Source organism: Paramormyrops kingsleyae, chromosome 6 (assembly GCF_048594095.1).
Source record: "Paramormyrops kingsleyae isolate MSU_618 chromosome 6, PKINGS_0.4, whole genome shotgun sequence".
Classification (NCBI taxonomy): Eukaryota; Metazoa; Chordata; class Actinopteri; order Osteoglossiformes; family Mormyridae; genus Paramormyrops; species Paramormyrops kingsleyae.
Window position 1 is genome coordinate 5,991,884 of NC_132802.1, and position 23,836 is coordinate 6,015,719.

A 23,836-nucleotide genomic window follows, 5' to 3' on the forward strand; every position below is an offset into this window, starting at 1 on the left:
CCCTCAGCTCCGTGGATCGTCCAATAAGCTGTTCCGGTATGATGCTCAGCTATGATGTCACCCCTATGACGTCCACCTCCCAAAGGTGGCAGCAGAGAGTGTCCCGTTCAAAGCCTCTCGCGTGTACATCAGAGCGAAGACTGAGGTGGTGGTCCAGCTGTTTTTCTTCCCCTGTCCCAACGCACCATCTGCCCTCTGCTTGTTCTGCCATCCCTGCTGTAGGCAGACTGGGCACCATCTTTGTTTACTGCAGCATGTTTTTGACAAATTATGGAGATTGATTACCGTGGGCTTCCGTTGGGGCAGTTCTCCATCTGGCTAGTCGGCAAAGGCCTGCTTGAACTCCAGAGAGCTTGTGACCTGATGGAGCTTGTTCTACCAGACTTCTATCCGAGTTAACACCCCCCTGCCCCCCCACCCCCCCCCGAGCCGTTGTCTTTTTACTTCAGTGAATTCTTATTTTATGGTCTCTAACTCACTAGATGGTTATGTAAAAGGTGCAATGTGATGGAGTTGATGTCCGTCTACCAGGGCCGAATTTAGAGATCCATGCCTACAGCATAAAACAGTGCTGTAACAACCAGAGAAATCATGTGGTGCCCTCTGCAACTATGGGCTACAACACAGCTACAGCCTGTGCATAAGTCCGGTCTTGCTTTCTGACCTAGTCTTTCTACCAATCAGGTATGATTGCAGCCATCTTAAATGAATTTCTCCAGACATAATTTAGCTTTTCTGAACTGTAATTGAAAGGCTTAGAAATATTTACACAAATTGTTATAACGTGCCATCTCAGGTGATACCCTGCATTGCGCCCATAGTTTCTGGGATTGGCTTCGGAATCCTGCGACCCTGAATAGAACAAAGCGGGTACAGGAAGTGCTTGGATGGAGGTTTCTAGTGGAAAGAAAAGGGAAAAGCAACTGATTCATCTTGACTTGAAATCGACTACTGGGGAATTCCTCAAACTGCCCCTCGGGGACAAATAAAGTTTTTTGATTTGATACTGCCCCAATGCAAATGAGCGAGAGACTCCACCATGCCCAAGAATCTTCCCTCGACCTCGCGGACTGGCACGCTTGGCACGAAGCAAGCCAAATGCTGAGAGTGGCGGCCAGATTAAAGGCAGCTTTCAAAGCAGATTGGGAGCCACTCGCCAAACGCCAACACAAAAGTCCTCATTTAACAGAATGAAGAGAAATCTCTCTGAGTTTAAGCTTCCTGTGAGACTTTAATTGCCGACCGTGAACATTTACATGACGATCTGCAGCTTGGCTTGAACGTTACTGAACTGGCCATGACTGTTGAACAAGAAAGGGCCTTTTGTAGTCATTTGATGACTGTCCCTCTCATCCCTTTGTTCCCAAAGAACAGGACGGCTCTGCTCTTTGTTTTGTTCTCCACCATGGCTGCCTGTGTTGATTGCCTCAGTGGGAATTTCAGTCACTGCGATGTTTCAGCGGCGCTACACGGACAGCAAGACACAATCCAAGCTGAATTTTGCCAGCATGCAGTTCTCTGGCGTCGGGTGTTGATGTAGTGTGCACTGTTCAGTCAGACAGGAGTAGATTTGTGTCCAGTTGATGATTTGTAGGGCCATGTCTTCCATGGAATAAGCAGAAGCTTCCTCAAAAGGCTTCCTACCAGTGCTGGATATGTGTCTGACAGAGGAGTAACCACAGGCTATAATTTCAGGTTTATTACTGTACATTTGCCTGATGTCATTGCTGAAGCAGCTTGCTCATTTGGGTCATAGGTTAATTGGCTCAGGTCATGTAGGCTACCTGTACAGGAGCCTCCAGTTACTTTAGTTGCCCTCAAAATACCATAATTTCAGGTAATTTATGCTAATTGCGATTAATTTTGTAGACTGTTTCCCCTACATATTCATGCATCCTCCGTAATTGCTGATCTCGTACAGGGGCACACTGAGGTTGGAATCTGTGCCAGGGAGCCCAGAGCACAGGGCTAGGGAACACCCTGGATGGGATGCCAATCCATCACTGGGTGGGCACACCAGAGCACCCCGAGCCTCCCCCAAGTCCATCCATCCAGTGATCTCTCCCTAACCTATTTGCCATTCTTTAAGATTGTATCTGGTTTCAGACGTCGATTTCCCCAGAACAGCTGTCATGGGCCTGGAGGTGGAGTGTGGGTGACGAGCACGCAGCACAGCGTGCAAACAGCAGGGGGCGCTCCCATTAGCTGCACGCGCCGGGTGCGTTACACTCCTGCTGTGACCAGCATGTGGCAGTGCAGGCGCGATTACAGTGGGGGGGGGATCAGGATGGTAGGTCATGGGAGTGAAGTATGGCGATGATCCGTGAGTCACCACCTTCGGGGACGATAATCCTGCCCGCGGGTGATTCCTGCATAGTCTGTGATTGGCCTATAATGCTCCCTACCCTGGGGGAAACTAATAGCTGAATCTTTCTCTCGGCTCAGAGATGGGAGTTGTTCTGCAACTTTGTGCGCAAGAGCTTCCAAACAATCAGAAAGGGTGAAGATTACCTTTAATTATGTAGTACAGTGGTGTAATGAGTAGGTGTGTGTTTATATGTGATTGAGATGGTAGGGGGCCCAATCATTCGTTGTTTTCTAAAGGATAAATCACATGAAAAAGCAACTAAATGACAATTACAAATGCGGTTACAAAGGTGAATTATATTATTGTGACTACCAGTTAGTAATACGTCTCAGCTATAAATGAGGTATGATATTCAGCGGCTTGATATATGAGTTTTCATGTTGTGCACAGCTCTGAAGGATTGGTCCCTCAATTGCCAGTACATTGATTACAAAAACTGCAAAATGATTTAATGTGTCCAGGGGAACAGTCTCAAAACTCGTGAGAGCATTTGTCAAATGCACAATTGCATTTGAGGCACAGTGATTGAAGCTGGGCGCCTGGGACAGACAGACGCTTAACTGGATTGTCAATAAACACCACAGAAGTACAGCCTCAAAAATGACTGCTGAACTGAATGAGTACCTCCGTGATCCAGTCACAGCTAGAGTTATATATTGTGAGCTTCACAAAGCTACAATTTATGGCAGGGCTACAAATCAGAATCCACTTGTATCACACATAACCCAGTGTAAAGGAGCACAAAAACCAGGAAAAAGTAACATGGACTAATGGGTCCCAAATTGAGGCAATTTTATAGGAACAGGTGTGTTCTGAGTAGGAAACACTCTTTCCTCATGATAATGCCCATATACTTTGGCTGCACTATATAACACAGCGATAGAATCACGTTTATGTGGCGGATGCACCATAATCACCAGGGCTTCAGATGACGGGCGTACGGTAAACGTCTGTCCGGACGCCAGCTTTCCTAAACTAAAATGACATTTACTTACGCCCACAATTTGATAAGCAGATTAGTAGTGCGCCTAAAATATTAATGAGAGGCGTAGTATGACACCCAAGTTACTAATCTGAATAAATCTGGGGTGTCCTAATGTTTTTTTAAATTCAGTTAGTGGAGCACACCACATGGTACCGTTTTGGTAAATCATGGAAGGAATAAGCACTGAAGTGGCGGCGAAGAAAGGGACAGATCAGCAGCTACGTCTTTTAAAAGAGGAGATAATGTGGATAAACAAGGCAAAAAGACGTTGGTGGTGTGACGGTACTTTTTTGCAGTTTAAAGTCCGACACGTTTATTAAACATAAGGTTACGTCGAATTTATGCTAATAATATTTTAGGTGGGGCAGTGGTTAGCACTGTCGCCTCATACCTCTGGGACCTGGGTTTGAGTCTCCGGCGTTCCGTGTGTGGAGCTTATATGATCTCTCTGTGTCATCGTGGGGTTTCCTGTGGGTGCTCTGGTTTCCCCCACAGTCCAAAAACATCCTGAGGCTAATTGGAGTTACCAAATTGACCATAGGTGTGGATGCATGCGTGTGTGCGTGAGAATGGTGTGTGTGCCCTGCGATAGGTTGGTGCCCCATCCTGGGTTGTTCCCTGCCTCGTGTCTGTAGCTTCCAGGATAGGCTCTGTTCCCCCCGCGACCCTGAACAGAATAAGCGGTTTCACACAATGGATGTGCGTATTACTAATCTGCTTCTCAAATTGTGGGCGTAACCAAACCTCCAAATAGTACCGACAATCTGGCATTGGGGCGAATTTTTATTGCCTTTACCTAAGGCCGTGGTGATTATTACACATGCACACATATCCAGATTATCACAGTGTTATATAATGCAAAGAGCCCTATTGCATACACAAGGCTAAAAAATGAGGTCAGACTCCACATCTTCCCCAGATTTAAATGTCACTGAATATTAATGGGAAGTTCTGGAGCACAGAATGTCAGTAGATTTCTACCTCTCTGTCATCCCTCAAAAAGACAGAGGCTTTTCTTCGTGAACAATGGTCCAAAATCCCACTACAATTTCGGAAATGTCCGATGATGCAGATTATGGTATTGATGAGGATGATCCGGAGTTTAGTATATGAATGTACCTCTCCGAAAGGTACAGAAGCATGCTGGTGTTTCAGCTCAGAGCTTCATTCCTGAAACGTTCACAGCTTCATGGTCGGCCCACCTGCTGACCATCTCTGGTTGTCTGGAGAGCTGAGAAATGGAGCAACATTCCATCCTTCACCTTCCACTCAAACACCCACTGCTTTCTGACTTTCTGTCGTTCCATAACAGCGTTAACGTGCCTCGGAGGGAAGCAGTGACCATTATGAATTACCAGTAATGTTAAAGGACTTTTTGACTCCTCTCCCCTCTCTTTCTGGCTTTTTGTGCTGCTTGTATTAATTTGTTTAATGGACGCTTTTATCCAAAGCGATATACAACAGAAAAAGCAGGATCAGACAGTTCCTGGAGCAACTGGGTTAAGGGCCCTGATAAAGGGCCCAGCAGTGAAACCGTGTCGACCATGGGATTGTAACCAGATGGGACTGGAACCTAAGACCTTCCGGTCACAGACAGCGTCCTAACCCGCAGTCTAAATAAACACCGTACTGTACATGGATATCGCAGTACCTGTGAAGTTAACACTGGGTTCCTATGTTAGGATGACTATGGTGATCGTTCCCCTGCTCATTGCTGGCTGTAATGAAATGCCTTTTTTTCTTATTAGACCCCATAAGTGGATCAGTACTAATTAATAATGGAGGCAGTTTTCTATTTAATTAAGCAGCATTTAAATTGAAATTTGTAACTAGATTTAGAACCATTTCAATTATATGCTCTGTCCTCATAACAAAATTGTTCACTACTCTAATATAGTTAATCCAGCCCACCACAAGAAATAAATTATGAATCCTAAATTGACTTATTTTTAAATTCATTTGGACAAACATTTGCACTGTGCGGAAATTGACCTGTTTCACTGTATCTCCCTGTGGAAGTTCCGGTTAACTCTGGCCACTGAACATCCACCAAGAGGAACCCAAATATTTAGTTTTTAAGTCTTAAACATTGCCTCTGGGAAACTTCTAGTTTGTTAATGTTTCCACGTTTTATGTATGAAGAACTCTTAAAATACTGTCTCTCTTCATCCTTTAAACCATTGATGCAATTGCTGAGGAAAACCAGGCTCCGGCTGTCTAGAGCGTGGGCTGAAAATTCTGGATTTTGTTTGTGGTCCTGGGGAGGTTTATTGCATAGCCTATCCCAGGCTCTGACTTGGGGCCCCAGGAAAATGTCATTAAATTTTACCACCGGCATTCATCCCCCCCAATCAGTGATTAGTGGATTATTGATGTTGCATCGCTTCTCCTTCGGCTACAAAAAAAATATTGCTCTTGCTCTTGCTCTGCCTAGGGCCCCCAGAGAAGTTAATCGGCCCTCAGTGTGATGGGCACTCTGCGGACAGGAAGTCAGCTTTGAGGCCTGTCTGTTCATTTTCCCTGCAGACGTTGCAGTCGCAGTGTCTGGGCAGGAGAGTGATACCACAGTGATGTAAGCTTCAGTAAGCAGCCAAATAAATGAGTCGAACTGTAAGTTAATTTAGACCAAAAATTAGGCAATAAAGTAATACTTGATTGTGTTCTGAAGTTTAATCACTGGTGTTGAGAGGCGTTCTTTGGCCTAAACATTTTTTATATGAGTCTTTTGACCTTTTGCAAGAGTGTCTGTTGCTGTGTTTGGTTATGGTAGATTTCCAGAAACATTCACTGACCAGCAAAACACACATAGAATGTGCTTTGTCTGTCTGTCTGTCTGTCTGTGTCTCTCTGTCTCTTTGTCTCTCTTCTGTCTGTGTCTTAACAGTAATGATTTACTTCCCAGCATTCCAGAATTTGACCAGAATTTGAGGAAAAGGCATGTAACCAGAGGGATGGCATTTGTTCAAGTCTTCTGTGAGGAACATACGTTATTTATAACCACTGAGCAACCCATCCTAGGTCCCCAAATGCCCATGTACTGGCAGAGCAGTGGGGGTGAGTGTCTGTCACATGTCTCTCTATGGTTACATGGCACAGGAGGGGGAGGGGCATATCAGACCAGGACAGTAATTAACAGTTTAAGTGGTTTAAGCTTGAAAGTGTCACCCTTGAAAATCTCTTCGCGTAAAATGACCTCTTAGGCAATCAGAATAACAGGTGGTTGATAGCGCCAGAGCACCAGGCTAAAGTTTGGTAGTGTTGTCATTTGTTCCAGGTGATAGTTAAGGCTCCTCTAACCCTACTATTATCAGCCAGGAACATGTTATGTGCTTCATACGCACAGCTGTGGTAGCGATAGTGCTGAATCCTTCCGTTTATGCAACACAGCTTAACGTAGAAGCTGAGTCACAGCCTCAGGGCTGCCCTTTAGTGTCTGGGCTGACCTTTGACCCCTGCGTCACCTGCTCCGCCCAGTTTCCTCTGCCACACCACAGCAGGGGCGTTACTCACGCATACTTGACCGTACTTGTGTTCTCGTGTCCCCATTTTACGTCATCTTCCATTGCTGAAGTCCAGTTCCAATACTCAACAACTGAAGTACAGAAGTACAGAGGAAGGTAAAAAGCCCCAGATGTTGTTCTTGCTCCGCCCCAAACATCAAGGACACAACAGTTGCATCCTCGCCAAGCAAGACCAATCCCGTGATTCATTGCGCCCCAAGTTTGTTCTTGGGAGGCAAGTGAGCAAGACCGACACAAGTACTATCTTTGAGATCTTAGTATCGAGGAACACCCCAGACGTCCACTGCAAACGTGGAAAGTGGAGGCAGTCAGTAGGTCGCTCAGATGTTCAGCGAGAGAAAGAAGGGCATGGGGCCCTTTGGAGAAACACCCCCCACGGCTGAGATCTGCTTCACTTAAGTAACTTCAGATTGCCCTCACGCACAAATTGATAAAAATTGTGCGTCATGTAGGGCAAGCTACCAAGAACAAAGATATTAATGTAACAGTTTCTTTATTTCATTTGCTTCTATTATCACCCATGAGGCATGGGGACCTAAAAAGGGATTTTGTCTGTGATCGCTCTCCATTTAATATGTGCAATTTAACTCTTACACTTACAAACCTTTAGTCAGTGATTCTGTTTTGAGCAGCTGACATTTAACTGAATATGGGCTTAGAGTAAAAGGTTTAAAAGATGGAGCACCCTAGCATAGCGAGTTTTAATGAGAGGAATGTCTCGTGTAATTTTCCTTTCAGATTTTGAATACACCTAATCTTGATATGTCAGAGGCCAAAAGTGGTTTTAGAGTATCAGGTGGAACTTCTGGAATGGTCTGATCTTGGTGTCCTGCCGAGAGGTGAAGCGTGTGACATTAAAGGGGTGCATTTAGATCGAAATCCTCATTCGTTAAAAAGCATGTTGGCTCAGTTTTGTGTTTGCATCCTGCTTGCACGCCACCCATCCTTGTAATTTCCATTTTGCAACACGGGTTCCCTGCTTGTAATGTGATATTGCTGTCAGAACAATTTGCTTGCACACTATGTCCTACAAGCCCACACATCTACACAATTCTATTTTGTGAATATGGATGGAGTTTACAAACGGAGTGTATGTACTTCAGAAGATAAAATCCTTGAGGTTGTGTTCCTCATAAATTTGCCTGTGACTGGTCTTCTTGTCATGCGATCAAGTCTTCAAGCATGTTGAGGAGTGAAATGTTTTTAATGGAATCAAATTGAAATGAGGAGCGTTGATATCTGGTGTTCGGTCTCTGCACGACATGGGAATCACAAGAGGAAATGGCAGGAAAGTTCATGCAAGGTGTGGGACAGGGTGGGATTAGCCTGCGGTTCCCTGGTTGGCAGTTCAACAATGCCATCAAACAACAAGTGTCCATAATAAAGGTAGAATCAAGGTCTCCCAGCTTAATTCAGTATAGTTGACACTTTTGGGGCGGGGCAGGGGGGGGGGTGACACTGAATCTTGGTCATTTTAAGAGAACCCCACCCCCAGGTGCCTTTTTTCTCTCCTAAGGGGAGAGGGTCCCTGGACACCCCAGAACCCTCTCAATTTGAATGCTGCCAGGAGACACGTGGGACGGGATTAGGTTTGAGGCAGGATGAAGCTGGAGACACGTGGGACGGGATTAGGTTTGAGGCAGGATGAAGCTGGAGACACGTGGGACGGGATTAGGTTTGAGGCAGGATGAAGCTGGAGACACGTGGGACGGGATTAGGTCTGAGGCAGGATGAAGCTGGAGACACGTGGGACGGGATTAGGTCTGAGGCAGGATGAAGCTGGAGACACGTGGGACGGGATTAGGTCTGAGGCAGGATGAAGCTGGAGACACGTGGGACGGGATTAGGTTTGAGGCAGGATGAAGCTGGCGACACGAGGGACGGGATTAGGTTTGAGGCAGGATGAAGCTGGCGACACGAGGGACGGAATTAGGTTTGAGGCAGGATGAAGCTGGAGACACGTGGGACGGGATTAGGTTTGAGGCAGGATGAAGCTGGAGACACGTGGGACGGGATTAGGTTTGAGGCAGGATGAAGCTGGAGACACGTGGGACGGGATTAGGTTTGAGGCAGGATGAAGCTGGCGACACGAGGGACGGGATTAGGTTTGAGGCAGGATGAAGCTGGCGACACGAGGGACGGGATTAGGTTTGAGGCAGGATGAAGCTGGCGACACGAGGGACGGGATTAGGTTTGAGGCAGGATGAAGCTGGAGACACGTGGGACGGGATTAGGTTTGAGGCAGGATGAAGCTGGCGACACCAGGGGACGAGATTAGGTTTGAGGCAGGATGAAGCTGGCGACACGAGGGACGGGATTAGGTTTGAGGCAGGATGAAGCTGGAGACACGAGGGACGGAATTAGGTTTGAGGCAGGATGAAGCTGGCGACATGAGGGACACGGAAGGGGCTGCCTGAGGTGGTTTGACTGACGGAGCCCGGTCCTCTTTGCCTGTAGCGATGAAGGCGGATCGCAAACGTCTGAAGGTGGAGAAAGCCGACCTGGTGAACCAGATGCAGCAGCTGTACACCACACTGGAGAGCCGCGAGGAGCAGCTGAGGGACTTCATCCGCAACTATGAGCAGCACAGAAAAGTAGGCCTCGAACCCAACATCAATCCACAGTGCGGGTGAATGGGATTCGCCCTCATAGCGCCCCCTAGTGCCAAGTCTGCCAGAAAACAACAGAAGCGCACAGGCAGCTGATATCATAGTCCTCCCTGTGACCAAGACTTCTATAATTAACTGATAGCAAATTTAATTTAGTATTCATTAACTCACTGTAAATCTAAAAGGCTCTAACAGAATCTTAGTTAAAGCGAAGTTCAATTAAAAAAGATGAGGTGAGCTAATTTTTGTTAATGTAGAGAATGGGTGGCATTAATTTTCTGGGATGTGACTCACCGCCGTGAACAGCGCTGCCTGCTGACCTTGGGGGGGCTTTTTAAGAGGCAGTGGCTTTTGAGGTTGCGACTCGTGTCCCTTTGATGGAGCCGGAGGTGCATCCCGCAGGAGAGCGAGGACGCGGTGAAGGCCCTGGCCAAGGAGAAGGACCTTCTGGAGAGAGAGAAGTGGGACCTGCGGAGGCAGACCAAAGAGGCCACGGAGCATGCGGGGGCGCTCCGCAGCCAGCTGGACCTGAAGGAGAACCGCATCAAGGAGCTAGAGGCCGAGCTGGCCATGGTAAGAACATACACACACAAATGCAAACTGAACGGGGGTGTATACAGGGGCGGGGCCACGGGGCCTCTGGCCCCATCTGAAACCTTATTGGCTCCTAGTGTGGTCCGCCCCCTGTCACTCATCAATTCAAAACATATCACTGGCTAATAAGGCTGGTCCTCTATTACGGCCCCAACTTAAAAAAATCCTAGAATCCTCCTGTTTATTTAAATGCATGTATGCACAACCTACACACACTAAGAGAGAAAAGCAGCCATACAGAGACACTGCTTACTCCGCGACACCCCCCCTGGAAGGCAGCCTGCAGGAATGTGCCTCCCTCTTTGTGGGCAGCAGCGCCCCCCCCCCCCCACAGACCCATCACAGGTGTTTCGGGGGAGATCGATTCTCTCAGGCCACCCCCATCTCTCTGCTGGGCCCTCTGCTCCCCGTCAGCCTGAGAGAATGCCCCCGTTTACCCAACATTCTCTGCAGTGTTATCATGCCGGCCCCCCACCTGCGAGAAACGCACCAGTCCTAGAAGCCTTCGAGCTCCAGCTGAGCAACCGAAGCAGGAGAAACCCCCCCCCCCCCCCACAAGCTAAAAAACACACCTGACATGTAAGATGTTCATTAACGAGCTCTGAGTCTGCCCTCAGACTTGCTCCAGTGAGTTGCCATAGCCTCTGCTGTTACTGCAGACACAGGTACTCGAGCATATAGTATTTGAGTCTCGGAGGAGGCCGGCCTGTGATCCCTTCCTTGTTTGTGTCAGTTTTTTTATTTTTATTTTTTTTAATGCTGCCGGGACTCTGGCGGAAGCTGCCTGTCACTGGTGGACCTTCAGCGTGAGCGTGTGTCTGTGTGTGTGTGCGTGTGGCTTGTCTCCTCAGATAAATAACTGTGTGGCTCAGAAAATGGAGTACCGGGTGTTTGATCGCCCAGTGGAGAAGGAGCCCTCACCTAGGGCCAAGGCGGTAAGACCAGTTGCCCCCTTACCCACTCCCCCCCCCCCCCTTTCAGCCTGGGATTGGACTTGCTCTGAACACCCCTGCCCCCACCTCCCAGTGTATAGTGATCAGCTGGAGAGTCTGGGAATTCAATTTGCACGTCTGTCCACTAACAGGTGGCTGTCTGCCGGTCATCCTAACCCATTTGTGGTTGATCTTGCACTTGCTTATTTTTGGACCGGATCTTGGGCATGATAAATGAAGCACCGGTTCTCTCCTTCGAGACCCTGCCAGGTCCAACGAGATGACAAAACTGATTCGTCATCAATTATAATTGCATTTTTGGGATTCCATCAGAAGGCGTGATCAGGGTGTAACCAATCTGACGCAAGCAGAGTGATGTGGTGACTGTTTGGAGTGCCTATAGAAAGTGATTTCCCTGCATGTGTAATTATGGTTGTGTAGGGTCCTGTTATTCGGGGCTGTCCTGGGGCACTGATTTTGGTTTTGATGTAATGAACATGGGTTCTTCACTGGTTCTGGGTGCACTGACTCACCTCCATGCACTGTGACAGTGTCTTGTTGTGCTCCCAGGCTCGTAATGCCTGTGTGTCTGTTTTCTACTGCTGTATTATTTATTGCATCATACGTTGTTGTTCGTAGGATTAGTGGGGATTGGTAGCTTTGTTTTTAGCTCCAAGGCCACTTCAAGTCCCAGAAAGAGCCTCTTGACCAAGGTGTTTAATCTGAGTGATTTCAATAAATGTAGCTAAAAAATGGGCTAAATTGGATCATTTAGCAGATAATTTTACCCACAGAAACATACATTTTTCTTTAGTGAAAGCCGAGTGACTCTACCACCTCTGGGATTTGAACCTGAGACCTTCCACTCACAGACACTGTCTCCTCCCCTGCCCTATCTATCTATGAATGATGTCAACGTGTCTCTGTGTCTATCAATCAGTCCGTGAAGCAGTCATTTTACTGCACAATTATTTGAAAACACAAACAAAACTCATCAGGCATATTTGAACTGTGTTCAAGGGTATAACGATGCAACTTTCTGACTGAGACTTCAGGTTAAAACCTAGTGGTCTGTACGTGCGTGCTGAATTGGGGCCTTCCTTGGGTGTTATGAAGTTCAGCTGTGGTTCACATGCAGACCCATCCCACCACACCCCAGGAGGCAGCCGCAGGCTTCAGTGACGACCCAGATAGTTACAGTTATAGCTGTTGACGGTTATGCAATAGCTTCATCACTGTCCGCTCTCTCTCTCTCTCTCTCTCTCTCTCTCTGCACACACTGTCAGTAAACACAGCCGGCAGGCATTCTACACACCTCCCCTGTCAGCCGGCAGAGTGTGACACAGATTGTTCAGAACAACAACAACAACAAAATGTCATATAACTGATAAGTTCTTGGATGCCTAAAAGGGGATGAGGCTCATTCATATCCCTCTTCCAGGGGGTCATCCTTACAAAAGACTGTCCAAATAGCATTTTGCTGGAGTCTCCTGAGCTTTCGTTCCCTTAGGGTCCCCAGGCTGACAATCCTGTGTGTGTTTATTCCACACTCCCCCACCACCTCCCACAGGCAAAGCAGTCCCTGGCAACGCTCACTAAGGACGTGCCCAAACGGCACTCCCTGGCCATGCCCACTGAGGCCGTCGTCAATGGCAACCAGGAATGGGTGGTGCAGGCGGACCTGCCCCTCACAGCCGCCATCCGGCAGAGCCAGCAGACGCTGTACCACGGGCACACTCCCCATCCCGCCGACAGGCAAGGTGGGGACCCCCCAGTCTTATTTGGGAACTGGGTGTTTTCCATCACAGTGTTTTCAATGGAAGCTGGGCATTTTACACCACTGTGTTTTTAAAAGGAACTGGGTGTGTTACACCACTGCATTTTTAAAAAGAACTGGGTGTGTTACACCACTGCATTCTCCATGGTAACCTGGTGTCTTATACCACTGTGTTTTCCATGGTTACAGGATGTTTTATACCACTATGTTCTCCATGGTTACAGGATGTTTTATACCACTGTGTTCTCCATGGTAACTGGGTGTTTAAATTACTGTCCTCAGTGGGAACCAGATGTTTTACACAGCAGTGTTCTCGGCGGGAGTCAGATGTTTTATACCGCAGTATTTTAATGTGAACTATGCTTTATATGACTGAGTGAAAAGATAGAAATCTGCCCCTCGGTCAGCAAATGGTAGAAACACCAACAAAGTATTAAGCTGTATGACAAATTAATTGTATTTTGCAGAAAAAGTGCACTGGCATGCTAATAGCCGGGAGGATGATCACTCATAAATGTTGTGTTCAGACATACATTATAACTGCTTATCTGAATATGTAATGTAATCTGGTCTATTCTTGTTAACTAATCCTTCTGTCAACTTCCATCCAGGCCATTTTTTGTCTTGCCCAGCTGTGTAGGTGTGTTGCTGATGTCATCACACTATGACTTACACAGCAGAATACCGTCAGCCAAGTCAATGAGTGTTAAATGTAGCTACACTGCTGGCACAGATCGTTCAGTTAGCAGGATTAGCATGTGGGAATGTCATAGCTAGGTGAAACAAACGCATGTATCAAACTAAATAGCTTTAGTTAGCCTTGCTAGCATATCGCCTAGCGTTAGCCCAGTAAATGACAGTGTGGTGGTGTTCCTGCCCCCAGCGGCAGTGAGGGTGAGCCCCTGTCACTCACGCCAACCCTCCATCATCTCGGACGCCTCAGCTGCCGAGGGCGACCGCTCCTCCACACCCAGCGACATCAACTCCCCACGGCACCGGACGCACTCTCTCTGCAACGTAAGAGCTTCCAGGGACGCCGCTCCTCCACAGTTGCCTTCTGCTCCCAGTTCTTTTGCTTTCACGTTTGTTGGCCCATTGGCTAATGTTGGCGGGATGCTTGGCTCTTCATGTTGAGTGCTGTTGTGTGCATATCCCCACTCGACACGCTGGGAAATCTGCAGTGTGGCGTTTACGACTGTGCCAACGACCGCTTACGTTGCACTCTAGCTCCTTTTACACCAGGAGTCGAATGGCTTTCTGGCCCAGACTTTTCAGTGTTGCAACGCAGCGAGGCAGCTTGTTGCTTTCTTTGCATCGACTCGCTTAAGGGAGTTTTGGATGACCTTTGACCCGGTTAAATGTTCATCCTGCTGGCCAGTATGTGTTTCTCTTTCTCTCGCCATGCTTCCTGTAAGTGTGACCCTGCCTCCATTCAAGCTCGTCCTTTAATAATGACTGAAATCCACTTTAATCTTCGGCTACAGACTGAGTCTTGCCCACCAGTGACACCTTGTCTTTTCATTCTCTCTCTCTCTCTCTCTCGTGTTTTTCCCCCCTCTCTGTTGGTATTTTCTCTCTCTCTCTCCCCCTCTCCCGTTTCCCTCTTTCCTGATCTGGCCACAGTCTCTAGAGGACCTGGAGGACCAGAAGCGTAAGAAAAAGAAGGAGAAGATGGGCTTGGGTTCTCTGTCACGAGTCTTCGCCCGAGGAAAACAGCGCAAGTCCCTGGACCCGGGCCTGTTCGATGGTACTTCCACTCCTGACTATTACATAGAGGAGGATGCAGACTGGTGATGGCAGACCCCCAACCCCCAAACCCTGCTCTCCCTACTCCCCAAGCCCCCACCCGTTGCATCCCAGACCTCCTGCAAAGGAGAGAGAGCAAGCATGTGCACAGCTGCCTGTCACCCCGCCTACGAAGGGTCTGGTTGAGGGTTTGAGAGGGAAGCCCCGCCCTCCACCAGTATTAGTGTAAAAATATTAGTAGTGAAATACCTTTATGTATGTAAAAAAAGAAAAAAATCCAGGCCCATACACTCACACACTCCCACACGCACATTTCGGATTTGGGAAGCGTGGATATGTTAACTGTCATCTTTGGAGCAACGTGGCCCCGTTTCCGTCTTTTACCTGTCTTTATATTATGAATTTTTTTTTTGTTCAATAACTTGACTTGAAGGACTGCTGTGTATTTGTAAATAACCGTCATTGTGCACTTTGTGCTTGTAAATGTCCAATGTCCTGAATGCATTTTTTGTTATTATTTCGTTATTTTTGACCGCAGCTTTTTAATTTCATTCCACTTTTTTTTTTTTCTCGTGTGTTGTCATTGCTTGGTCCATTTCCTGTATTTGGCCAGTAATCAAGAAAAGCTTCCTTTAGGCAATGTGCAGACTCTCTGGGCATGTATCCCAAAATTAGGATATATATATAGTCATCCTCAAAGCCACAAGCGGTACATGAATAAAGATTTTGAAATGTTCGTTCTGGGCCGTCACGACAAAACGAACCTAAAGGCATCAATGCCCTGTGTGAAAGTGTAAATGTCCTACATGTGATCAACTGTGTGCGTGTAGAAGCTGAGAGCAGAGCTTTGTGAGCTGGGGGGCAGACAGACTCAGATAAGAGCAAAAGGACAAGAGCTTAAGCTATAGCCACTGGCCAGTGAGCACTTCGTGTCTCGATAAGGGAGCAGTAGTCACCCCTAAGGGTGCATCTCAGACAGCATGAAGTCCACCACTGTAATAACTGATGCATCCTTTGATAAATTGTGCATTTGTCCACTGCAAGTGTGTTCACTTCCTGAGGTCACTGGGGTGTTACACCTGTAGATGCAAGAATGACCTGTTCACTGCCACCTGGGTCCTCTCAAGAAGAAAATGTGCACAGCTTCCATTTTGGTGCCAGGCTGATTTGGAAGCTCTAAAACTAAAAGTTATGGGATTGGTAATTTAACTTGAAACTGCCCCAAAATAACGAGAATATGTGAATACCCCCACAAGATACTATTTGGGCGGTCTTTTGTAGGGATGACCCCCTGGGTGAGGGTTAGGGAAGAGCCACATCCCCCTATTAGGGGCGAAATGTGATCACTCTAAAATGTGTTTTATCATAGTTAAAGCATTTGGTTCAATTCAGTGGCTTTGTGGGAAAAATTCCTGCTGCGCCCCCCACGGGTGGAAAACCGATAAGGAAATTGACCAGCATTGTGCTTTTGTCCCTAAGCATGTGTAGCCCAGCATGTTGACTCTCTGGGTTTGTCTGAAATGCATGGCAACCTTGGGTTCAGTTGGTCTCATCATCTACTTCAGAAGAGTGGATGATGGTGAGCGAGGATGCCCTGGCTTTTGGTCTGGAAAGGGAATACGAGAACCGTCTACCCCCACGCCTCTGGGCAAACTGGCGGAAAGCCAGCGGCACTGGCGACTGATGTTTAGAGCGTGTTAACTGGAAGAGCACGCCCTAAGAGGCACTGCCTCCATCATATTTCTCAAAACGAAGCACTTTGAATTGCACTTAAGGCACCGTCAATAGACCTAAGTTTTAATCTGTATCTTAGATACAGGAAACATGGCTGGGGGAGACTTGGGACCCCAAATTCTTTCTGCTTATTTCTACAGCAGGACCAGCTGCACATCTTGAGCTCATACGGTGCTCATAGGGCATCTTTGACCTTAGAGGCGGCCGTAAAGAATCCGCCATCGGAACAGTCGCCCCGGGAGGGTCTCTTGGCGGCAGTTTGCAGTGATTGCTGGTCGCCATGGGGACAGGCCGCTCGCTCCCGAGTGCGTGTATCAGAAGAGGCTTAGATAATTTGCTCTTTTACTATTTTTTTTTTATAATCCACTCACACAGCTTGGACATGCGCTGCCGCTCTTCAGACCGAATCCCCGCTCATGGCTACAGCAGCAGAGCCAGCAGTCTGTCTGCAAGGCACCGACTCCCATAGCTTTCCCTCCAGCATGCACCATGCCCCCCCCCCCCCCCCCCCCATTTGCCTGTGCCCGGCTGGCACTGGGGCTCCTGCCAGTTGCACCCCTCCCTTGAAGCCCCATCCCCTTGGGCTGACTGAAGGAAGCCCACGCCACTGTGAAATTCAGCAGAAATAACTTCACCGCCTCTCACTGCGCTGAGTCCAGTTCCGTGTGTGAAAGATAAATGAATATCTGGAGTTCCCCCGACAGCTTTTTAGGGATTTCGGAGCACTCGATTGATTACACATGTATTACGGAGAAACTTCATCAAAATTTAAATAAATTGAGTCCTTTGCAATCGGGCTTAGCCTGAGAGCTTTCACTCAGCAGGCTGTACATTGTTTTTCTTTCTCCATTTCATGGGCAAAGATGTTTAGCGGCAGAAGTTACGGCCTGGGAGGTGTGTGACCGTTCCTGGGGACATGGTGCCTCACCTCAGCTGGCCTGTGACATTAAGAGGCTGGCCAGATCACATGACTATGCAGCATTGAGGTGTGTTTGGGGGCAGCCTCTGACCTGGCTGACACCGCAGTGAAGCCAACAGCTCCAGGCAGCACTGTGTCGTTCACACCCCCACACCCCCCCCCCCCCCCAATCTTATTCAAACAGCCTGGAGTCATGTATTCAGTTTGGGTTTTTCTGAGCTCACTTTATCTTTGGCATTGTGGGAATATAATATAATATACATGCAATATCTATATAATGAGCAATGTCTCAAAACTAGGTTTGAGTCCTGCATGTGAATTAGAACTAAATTAGCTCCTCTCATACTGGCAAAGAAAATAAAAAATAAACCAGGGTCAAGTTGCCTGAAAAGCAATTAAATAGGTGCCAAAGATTAATAGCCTTTTCAAAAGCAGCATATTACTTGCTTTGATCTGCACTGAGTGAGCTTGCTGAGATGTCTGCCTTGCCTTAAAGGATAGCTTTTGTCTTGTCATTCAGTTACTAAAACACTGCTAGCTACCTGTTCATCTAACGTGGTTGAATGGGAAGTCACGGGAATGTAAAAGAACTCAATAGCCCATGCTGCTTTGCAACAGGGGTCACCTGTATCTGCGGAAAGGGAAGTCTTCACTTCTCCTTTCCTGTTGGCATTCCATATATAAAAAAGCCATTATTTTTGTAGTTTTATTTTGTAAACAGATTTGCTGTCATTTCATTGATTTTATTTTTTGTAAATTAGAAAATAATGCTGATATCTACTATTAAAGAGATTTATTTAAGAAGAAATGAGCTTCAATAACAGAAAATCAGGACAGTGAAGGAAAATCACTGTTTTTAGCTGTTTGGAAATAGAGAGAAGGGAAGCGGTTTTAATGGCATGGAAACAAATACAGTAAAGATCCAAATAAAAACTTATTTTAAAATAAATAATCCTGAATTTCCATGTGGCCTTCTTCTTTTCCCCGTTGTTTGTTGTCACGGTTTGTTTATTCCTAACTTCTGGTGTACAGACGTGACTGTCAGACATCCGTGTGACCACACAGCATCTATAACATTGTTTTGTGGCCTGAAATTCCTAATACTCTCTGTGTGACACCCCAGATCCCTCACCTCTGACCTTTAACCCAGAAAACATGGTTCTGTCAAAGTCAAGATCTTAATCTTGTTATTGCATAAATTTATTTCCCTGAATGCAAAGACAGACATAAAAATAAGACGTTTAAAAAAAGATGCCATCACTGGGTTAAAAGTTGTGTGTACATATTTTTTTAAAAGAAACTCAAATATATCATTTTGAATCCAGCCTTGCTTCAAGTTGACGGACCCCAGACACTTTCACAATGAATAACACTACTGGATTCACCTGGATCTGCAGCTAACATCCACCTCTTCAGGTTCCAATATGCTGCCCTTATCTTTTTCATGTGTATGGCATGTATTTTTACACAAATTCAGAGCCTTTCTTGGACTTTTCACATTAGTGCTTCAAAAACTCATATCTGTGCTACACCTTTAAGAAGCCCTGCCTTGTCCGTAGACCAGTGTTTCCCAAACCGGTCCTCAGCGACCCACAGACTGTCCACGTTTTTGCTCCCGATAATGTGGACTGTCCGGGGATCCCCAAGGACCGGGTTGGGAAATGCTGCCTTCAGACCACTGAACTGTCCCAAGATGCAGGCTTCACTTCAGTCACTTATGTTTCCATTGATTGGATGAGCATGACCAATGGAAAAATTGAATTAGGTGTTGCTGTCAGGATGGGTCACCAAAATTAATGTGATGCATTTCAGCAATGACATAAGTTTAATGGGGATACCAATATATTGTAAATGTGATAGAAACATCACTTTGGAATTATGGAAATAGCTGTTCGATTTGAATCCAGTCACAAGCTCAAATCTTTTTGACAAACCATCAGAACATACATGTATTAAGCAGTCCAAACGAGTCAGGGTCACTGCTACTTCTGCTAATGAAACCTTTTCTATTGCTGATGAGACACTCTGTAATACTCATAGGAACCCTTCATTACGTCGGGTGATTACGTAGCTTCATCTACACCGGCCCTTTGCTGTTCCCAGCCATTCCACTCTCGCAGTTTTGTGTCCTTGAATCAGCGCTAACGGCTGTAGCAACTACCAACCTTATCTGTTGTCTTTAAGATTTTGTGCATTTGGATTATGTACCACATTGGGCTCTAAAAAGACTTGCTTTCTGTAAATGCTTGACCTTTTCGATTTTAGATGTAACTAACATGGGTTTGGTTTAAGCCGAAGATCTTCCTTCTCCACAGTCCCACTTTGATGTGCCCTTTAGTATTTTTGTCAGGTGCTAACTTTAGAGCTGTGAGACGTCATCGCTGTAAGCAAAGCCAAGCGTTCCAGGGTTCATTATCCATCCAGTCTGGCAGATCTGGGGCCAATTTCCTAGATGGTGCTCTTCCTGAAACAGGGAGCATCTCACAGTTGGCGATGTGAAGTGGTGGGATTTTGGCTCATTCAAGTGGCCCAGATGGATCGGCACCTAGGCCAAAACCTGCCTCGAACAGATATCCTCTCTCTCTTCCATGTTCCATTAATCATACGTGTACCTGTTCACAGCGGTCTCCACTTAACCACCGGAAAGGTGTAGAGGGGCTGGTTCTATGAAAAGAACCCAGGAGGATCGTTTCAAATAGTGCTGGATCTCTCTGCCATTGTGTGCGAATTGATTGAATGTATAAAGAAAACTATTAGGCGACATGCTGTTAGCGGAGAAAGCGCCTCTGTTTTCTGCTTTGTAACCATAACAACAAAGGAGGGAAATATTCTCACCAGGCCAGCCAGAGATTGTAGATGTGTTGTGTAGATGCTTCTTCATAATTCATGGTCCATGTACCTCGGCGCAGACTATTCACTGCGTAACAAGCTGAAACAAACTGTGTCTTAAACTCTGTCGTGGCTGTTTGTCCATGTTCCGGCTCAGTCTGATCAATCATTTTATTTATGTTACTCCTGGCTCGCTTCTGCTGTTCCGCTTCTGTTACTCTTAATGCTGTATCCGCAGCCTGTTCCAGATTCTTTAAAGGCAGAGAGCCCCCTGGGATGGAACTTTCGAGTCCCAGAAAAGTCAACAGTTGATTTCAAACTCAGTCAATCAGTCGCTGATGACAAAGATGCATTACCTTGAAGGCCTTATTGTTACCAAGGACACCGCGTGGTAGAGTAGCCGTTCCAGCTGGAGATGGAACTGCTGCACACTGACAGTTTTATTCTAAGAAAAACCGTATGCATGGGACAGGAAGAATGTAAAAACAAACAGAGGTGGGAGGTCTGTGAATCCACGATTCTGCTGCTAGGCAACCAATTAATCTCATTTAAAATAAGTAAACAAACATCCTTGCTTTATAATTAACCTATCGTACCTTTGATTGTGGCGCTCATACAGGAGAGATTCTCCAGAGCTTATTATGTAGTTTTCTTGCCTCATAGAGATGGGAGAACTTTCACATTATTCATAGGATTATGAAAATATCGGTAAATCTGCTGAGTGATACCTACTGAAAGTGAATAATATAGCTCTATGAATCAATTCCACAAAATGAAGCTTCTCTCATCCCTTATGACATTAAAAATGTCTGAGCTGTGATACTACAAACATAAATATATTTTTGATAAAGGGGCATGTGAACACATTTGTCAAGCAGGAGCGTGACTCAGAGCTTTCTTCGAGTTTCACAACTTTTCACGCTTTGCAACCGTTCATTTATGAACTGGCTTCTTTCGGATTTATTATTTAATTTGAGATTTCAGTCCTGTTGACATTTAAACCTGCCCATGTGTTCCATGTGCTGAAGCAACGTGAGTTTCATATTTCCATTTGGCAGATGATTGGCTGACATGCTTTTGGAAATGGGAAATTTCCATCGAACAATGGGCACAGCTGCTGCTCTCTAGTAGTAGTTTTTCTGGAATGTTCCTCAGAGCGGCAGCGTGGTAGCCCACATCTCCAGGGGTTGAGAGGTCATGCCCTCCCAATTTCACACAGGGTTCTCCCTGGTGTCTCTAACTGGTACCCAACATGTGCGGTTCTGCGCGGTATCCCATTCAGGATGTACAAAATACCCCACGCCCTGTACCCATACCCTGCGCCCTGTACCCATACCTCACGCCCTGTACCCATACCTCACGCCCTGTACCCATACCCCACGCCCTGTACCCATACCTCACGCCCTGTACCCATACCCCGCGCCCTGTACCCATACCCTGCGCCCTGTACCCATACCTCACGCCCTGTACCCATACCCCACGCCCTGTACCCATACCTCACGCCCTGTACCCATACCCCACGCCCTGTACTCTCTCAGATAAGCTCCTGCACAGAATAAGCTGTTAGAAGATGGCAGGATGAATGCATCCTATAGGCCTAATAATTTGGAGATGCCAGCCAAATTGGCCATCACCTAATGGAATATAGGCTGAGATCCCAGTCGATATAGCTTTCATATGTCTTGCTTTAGCTTGAAGGTATAATGCCAAATAATCAATTGTCACATCTTATCTGACAGAGGGGTGTATGGTTGTGTGATCTAACAGCAGTGATTCATCACAAAGTGATGCAAGCAAGCTGATCTGTGTACATGCTGCAACAGACGGCTGACTTTTCAAGTCCTTAGATGGGCTACCTGCTGTACTGTACATCTTTCAGGAGCAGCTTACGGCTCGCCCATCCAACAGATGTCAAAGTCTATGGTGTCGACGGTTTGATGCACATGAATTTTACCGCTCACTCTGTTTTATTAAGGCATCCAGTTCTGCAGGCTTGGCTTCTTTGTAAGCCTTCCAGGTCTCAGTGGTGTGAATGCAGACGGGGAAAAGTTGAGAAATTGGTCTCCCACTATTACTGACTTGTAAATACGAGTGCCAGGGGAGAATGTATCTATGGAACTGTGTTCAGAATGACAATGACCCATAGATCAGGCTTGACAGTCTGTCTCAAGCCTGTCAATATCCTACAACAGAAAGGACAGAACCGGGGGAACTAGATCTGTAGACAGCAGGATAGGTCCTTAAGCGAGATATTTCATTGAATTGTTCTAGCAAAACAGCATGCTATAGAAATGGGTAACAATTGGATGTGTCAGATAATCAACTGCATATAATTATTGCACAAGAGACTCTTAGCTAAATGTATTCAACAGCTCACATAATGCGCATTGCACAAAACATGAAGCCCACGTTTCAACCCTGATGGCTGTCTTTTGTCTGTAGTGAGCTTTGACCACTATAGGCCAGGCAAACATCAACTGAGACCCAAACTTTGTCTTTTCAGCTCAATAAATCTGCTATTGGGATGCAGAGCTGTTGGATGTTTTAGTTCAATGAAGTATCAGCCAGAGATGTCTTCTGCTGAGTCTTTGTGAATTGAGGTTGAATACAATCTATTGTTTAATCATTCTGTTAGTCATCCTGCCCTGTGCTGTCAATGAACATCCCCAGTGGGGGACAATGATGTTAGAAATAGCCATCATGTTGAGATACTGTCACAGCCTTTCTGGGTGATGTTTTGCTGAGCTCATTAACAACACGTCACCTGCTGGATACAAGAAGCTGCTTGAATTTTATAACCTAATAGTACTTGATATTCAAAGGATCTCAGTGTATTTATCCTCATTAATTTTGTCTCTGTTTAAAAGTATCAGTGTCTTTATGATGATCTGCACTGAGCATCATCCAACTGTTGGTGGAACACTGTGCTATATGTGCATCATATTGTTTTTGTGAAAGACATCAGTCCTACACTGTCATTCATTTTTTCCCCGTGAGGCCACTAAATGAGAGAAAGAGGGATCAGGATGAGTGCAGTATCAGCTCGGTTAATCAGGCCTTTCCGTTAATCAGACACGTCAGACGTCGTTCTGGACAGTTCCTCGATGTCTCCTCCTTATCCTCCTCTTCTGAGCCTCACACCCTGTTTGTTTTTTCACAGCTTATGTGACTGGAAGTGACTGGACACCATAACATTTTTACACATCTCCCGGTCGCTGGTATTTTAGATTAGATTAGATTAGATTAGATAAAACTGAGCTTTATTGTCATTGTACAGGTACAACAAACTGTAGTTTAGCATCTAAGCAGAAAGTGCAAATAGTACGTTAAAGTGCAATAGACAGTAAGGTGCAATGAGGCAACATACAAATGAGAATAATATATATACAGTATATATGGAATTGAATTTACAGACAGTAGTATATACAAGGGAGAGTATAGAGATATGAGTATACACTACTGCCTGTACATTCAATTGGTACGCACTGATGGTATCTTTTTTTATACAGGAAGTCTCTCATCTAAGTTATTAGATGTTTTTTTCCATTTTGTCTACACATCTTTCCTCAGGGTGCACTAGTGGCCATATTGGATTTAGAATTGCTAATACAAAACAGCACAGGGAACCTGAGGGTTTAATCACTGGGATTCAGTGTGAAGTAACTGTGAGACTGGGTGGGCTTTCATAATCTCCACTCTAGTGGCTCATTAGCTTAGTGCTCAGACGGCATGACGCCCTTCTGTGCTCAGGGTGGGAAGAGATGTATAAATGCATTTATGAAACTTTTAGAAAGTAGGTAGTGAACCGCGATGGTGCTGGGG

The 23,836-nt window shown here is 46.2% G+C and overlaps 1 protein-coding gene across 6 annotated transcripts in view; it reads left to right on the forward strand.

The window, feature by feature from the left end:
* The window catches only part of kazna (kazrin, periplakin interacting protein a), a 210,442-nt gene that overhangs the window by 178,730 nt on the left and 7,876 nt on the right, over positions 1–23,836 (forward strand). For 4 of the 6 annotated variants that reach the window (XM_072713483.1, XM_072713484.1, XM_023841537.2 and 1 more), the window contains exons 6-11: positions 9,332–9,468; positions 9,886–10,056; positions 10,929–11,012; positions 12,580–12,769; positions 13,670–13,803; positions 14,410–14,533. In XM_072713483.1, the coding sequence (XP_072569584.1) occupies positions 9,332–9,468; positions 9,886–10,056; positions 10,929–11,012; positions 12,580–12,769; positions 13,670–13,803; positions 14,410–14,533 (840 nt within the window). Of the gene's footprint in view, positions 1–9,331; positions 9,469–9,885; positions 10,057–10,928; positions 11,013–12,579; positions 12,770–13,669; positions 13,804–14,409; positions 18,149–23,836 lie in introns of those variants that run through there. The other 2 variants (XM_023841539.2, XM_023841540.2) reach the window with 2 other exon arrangements.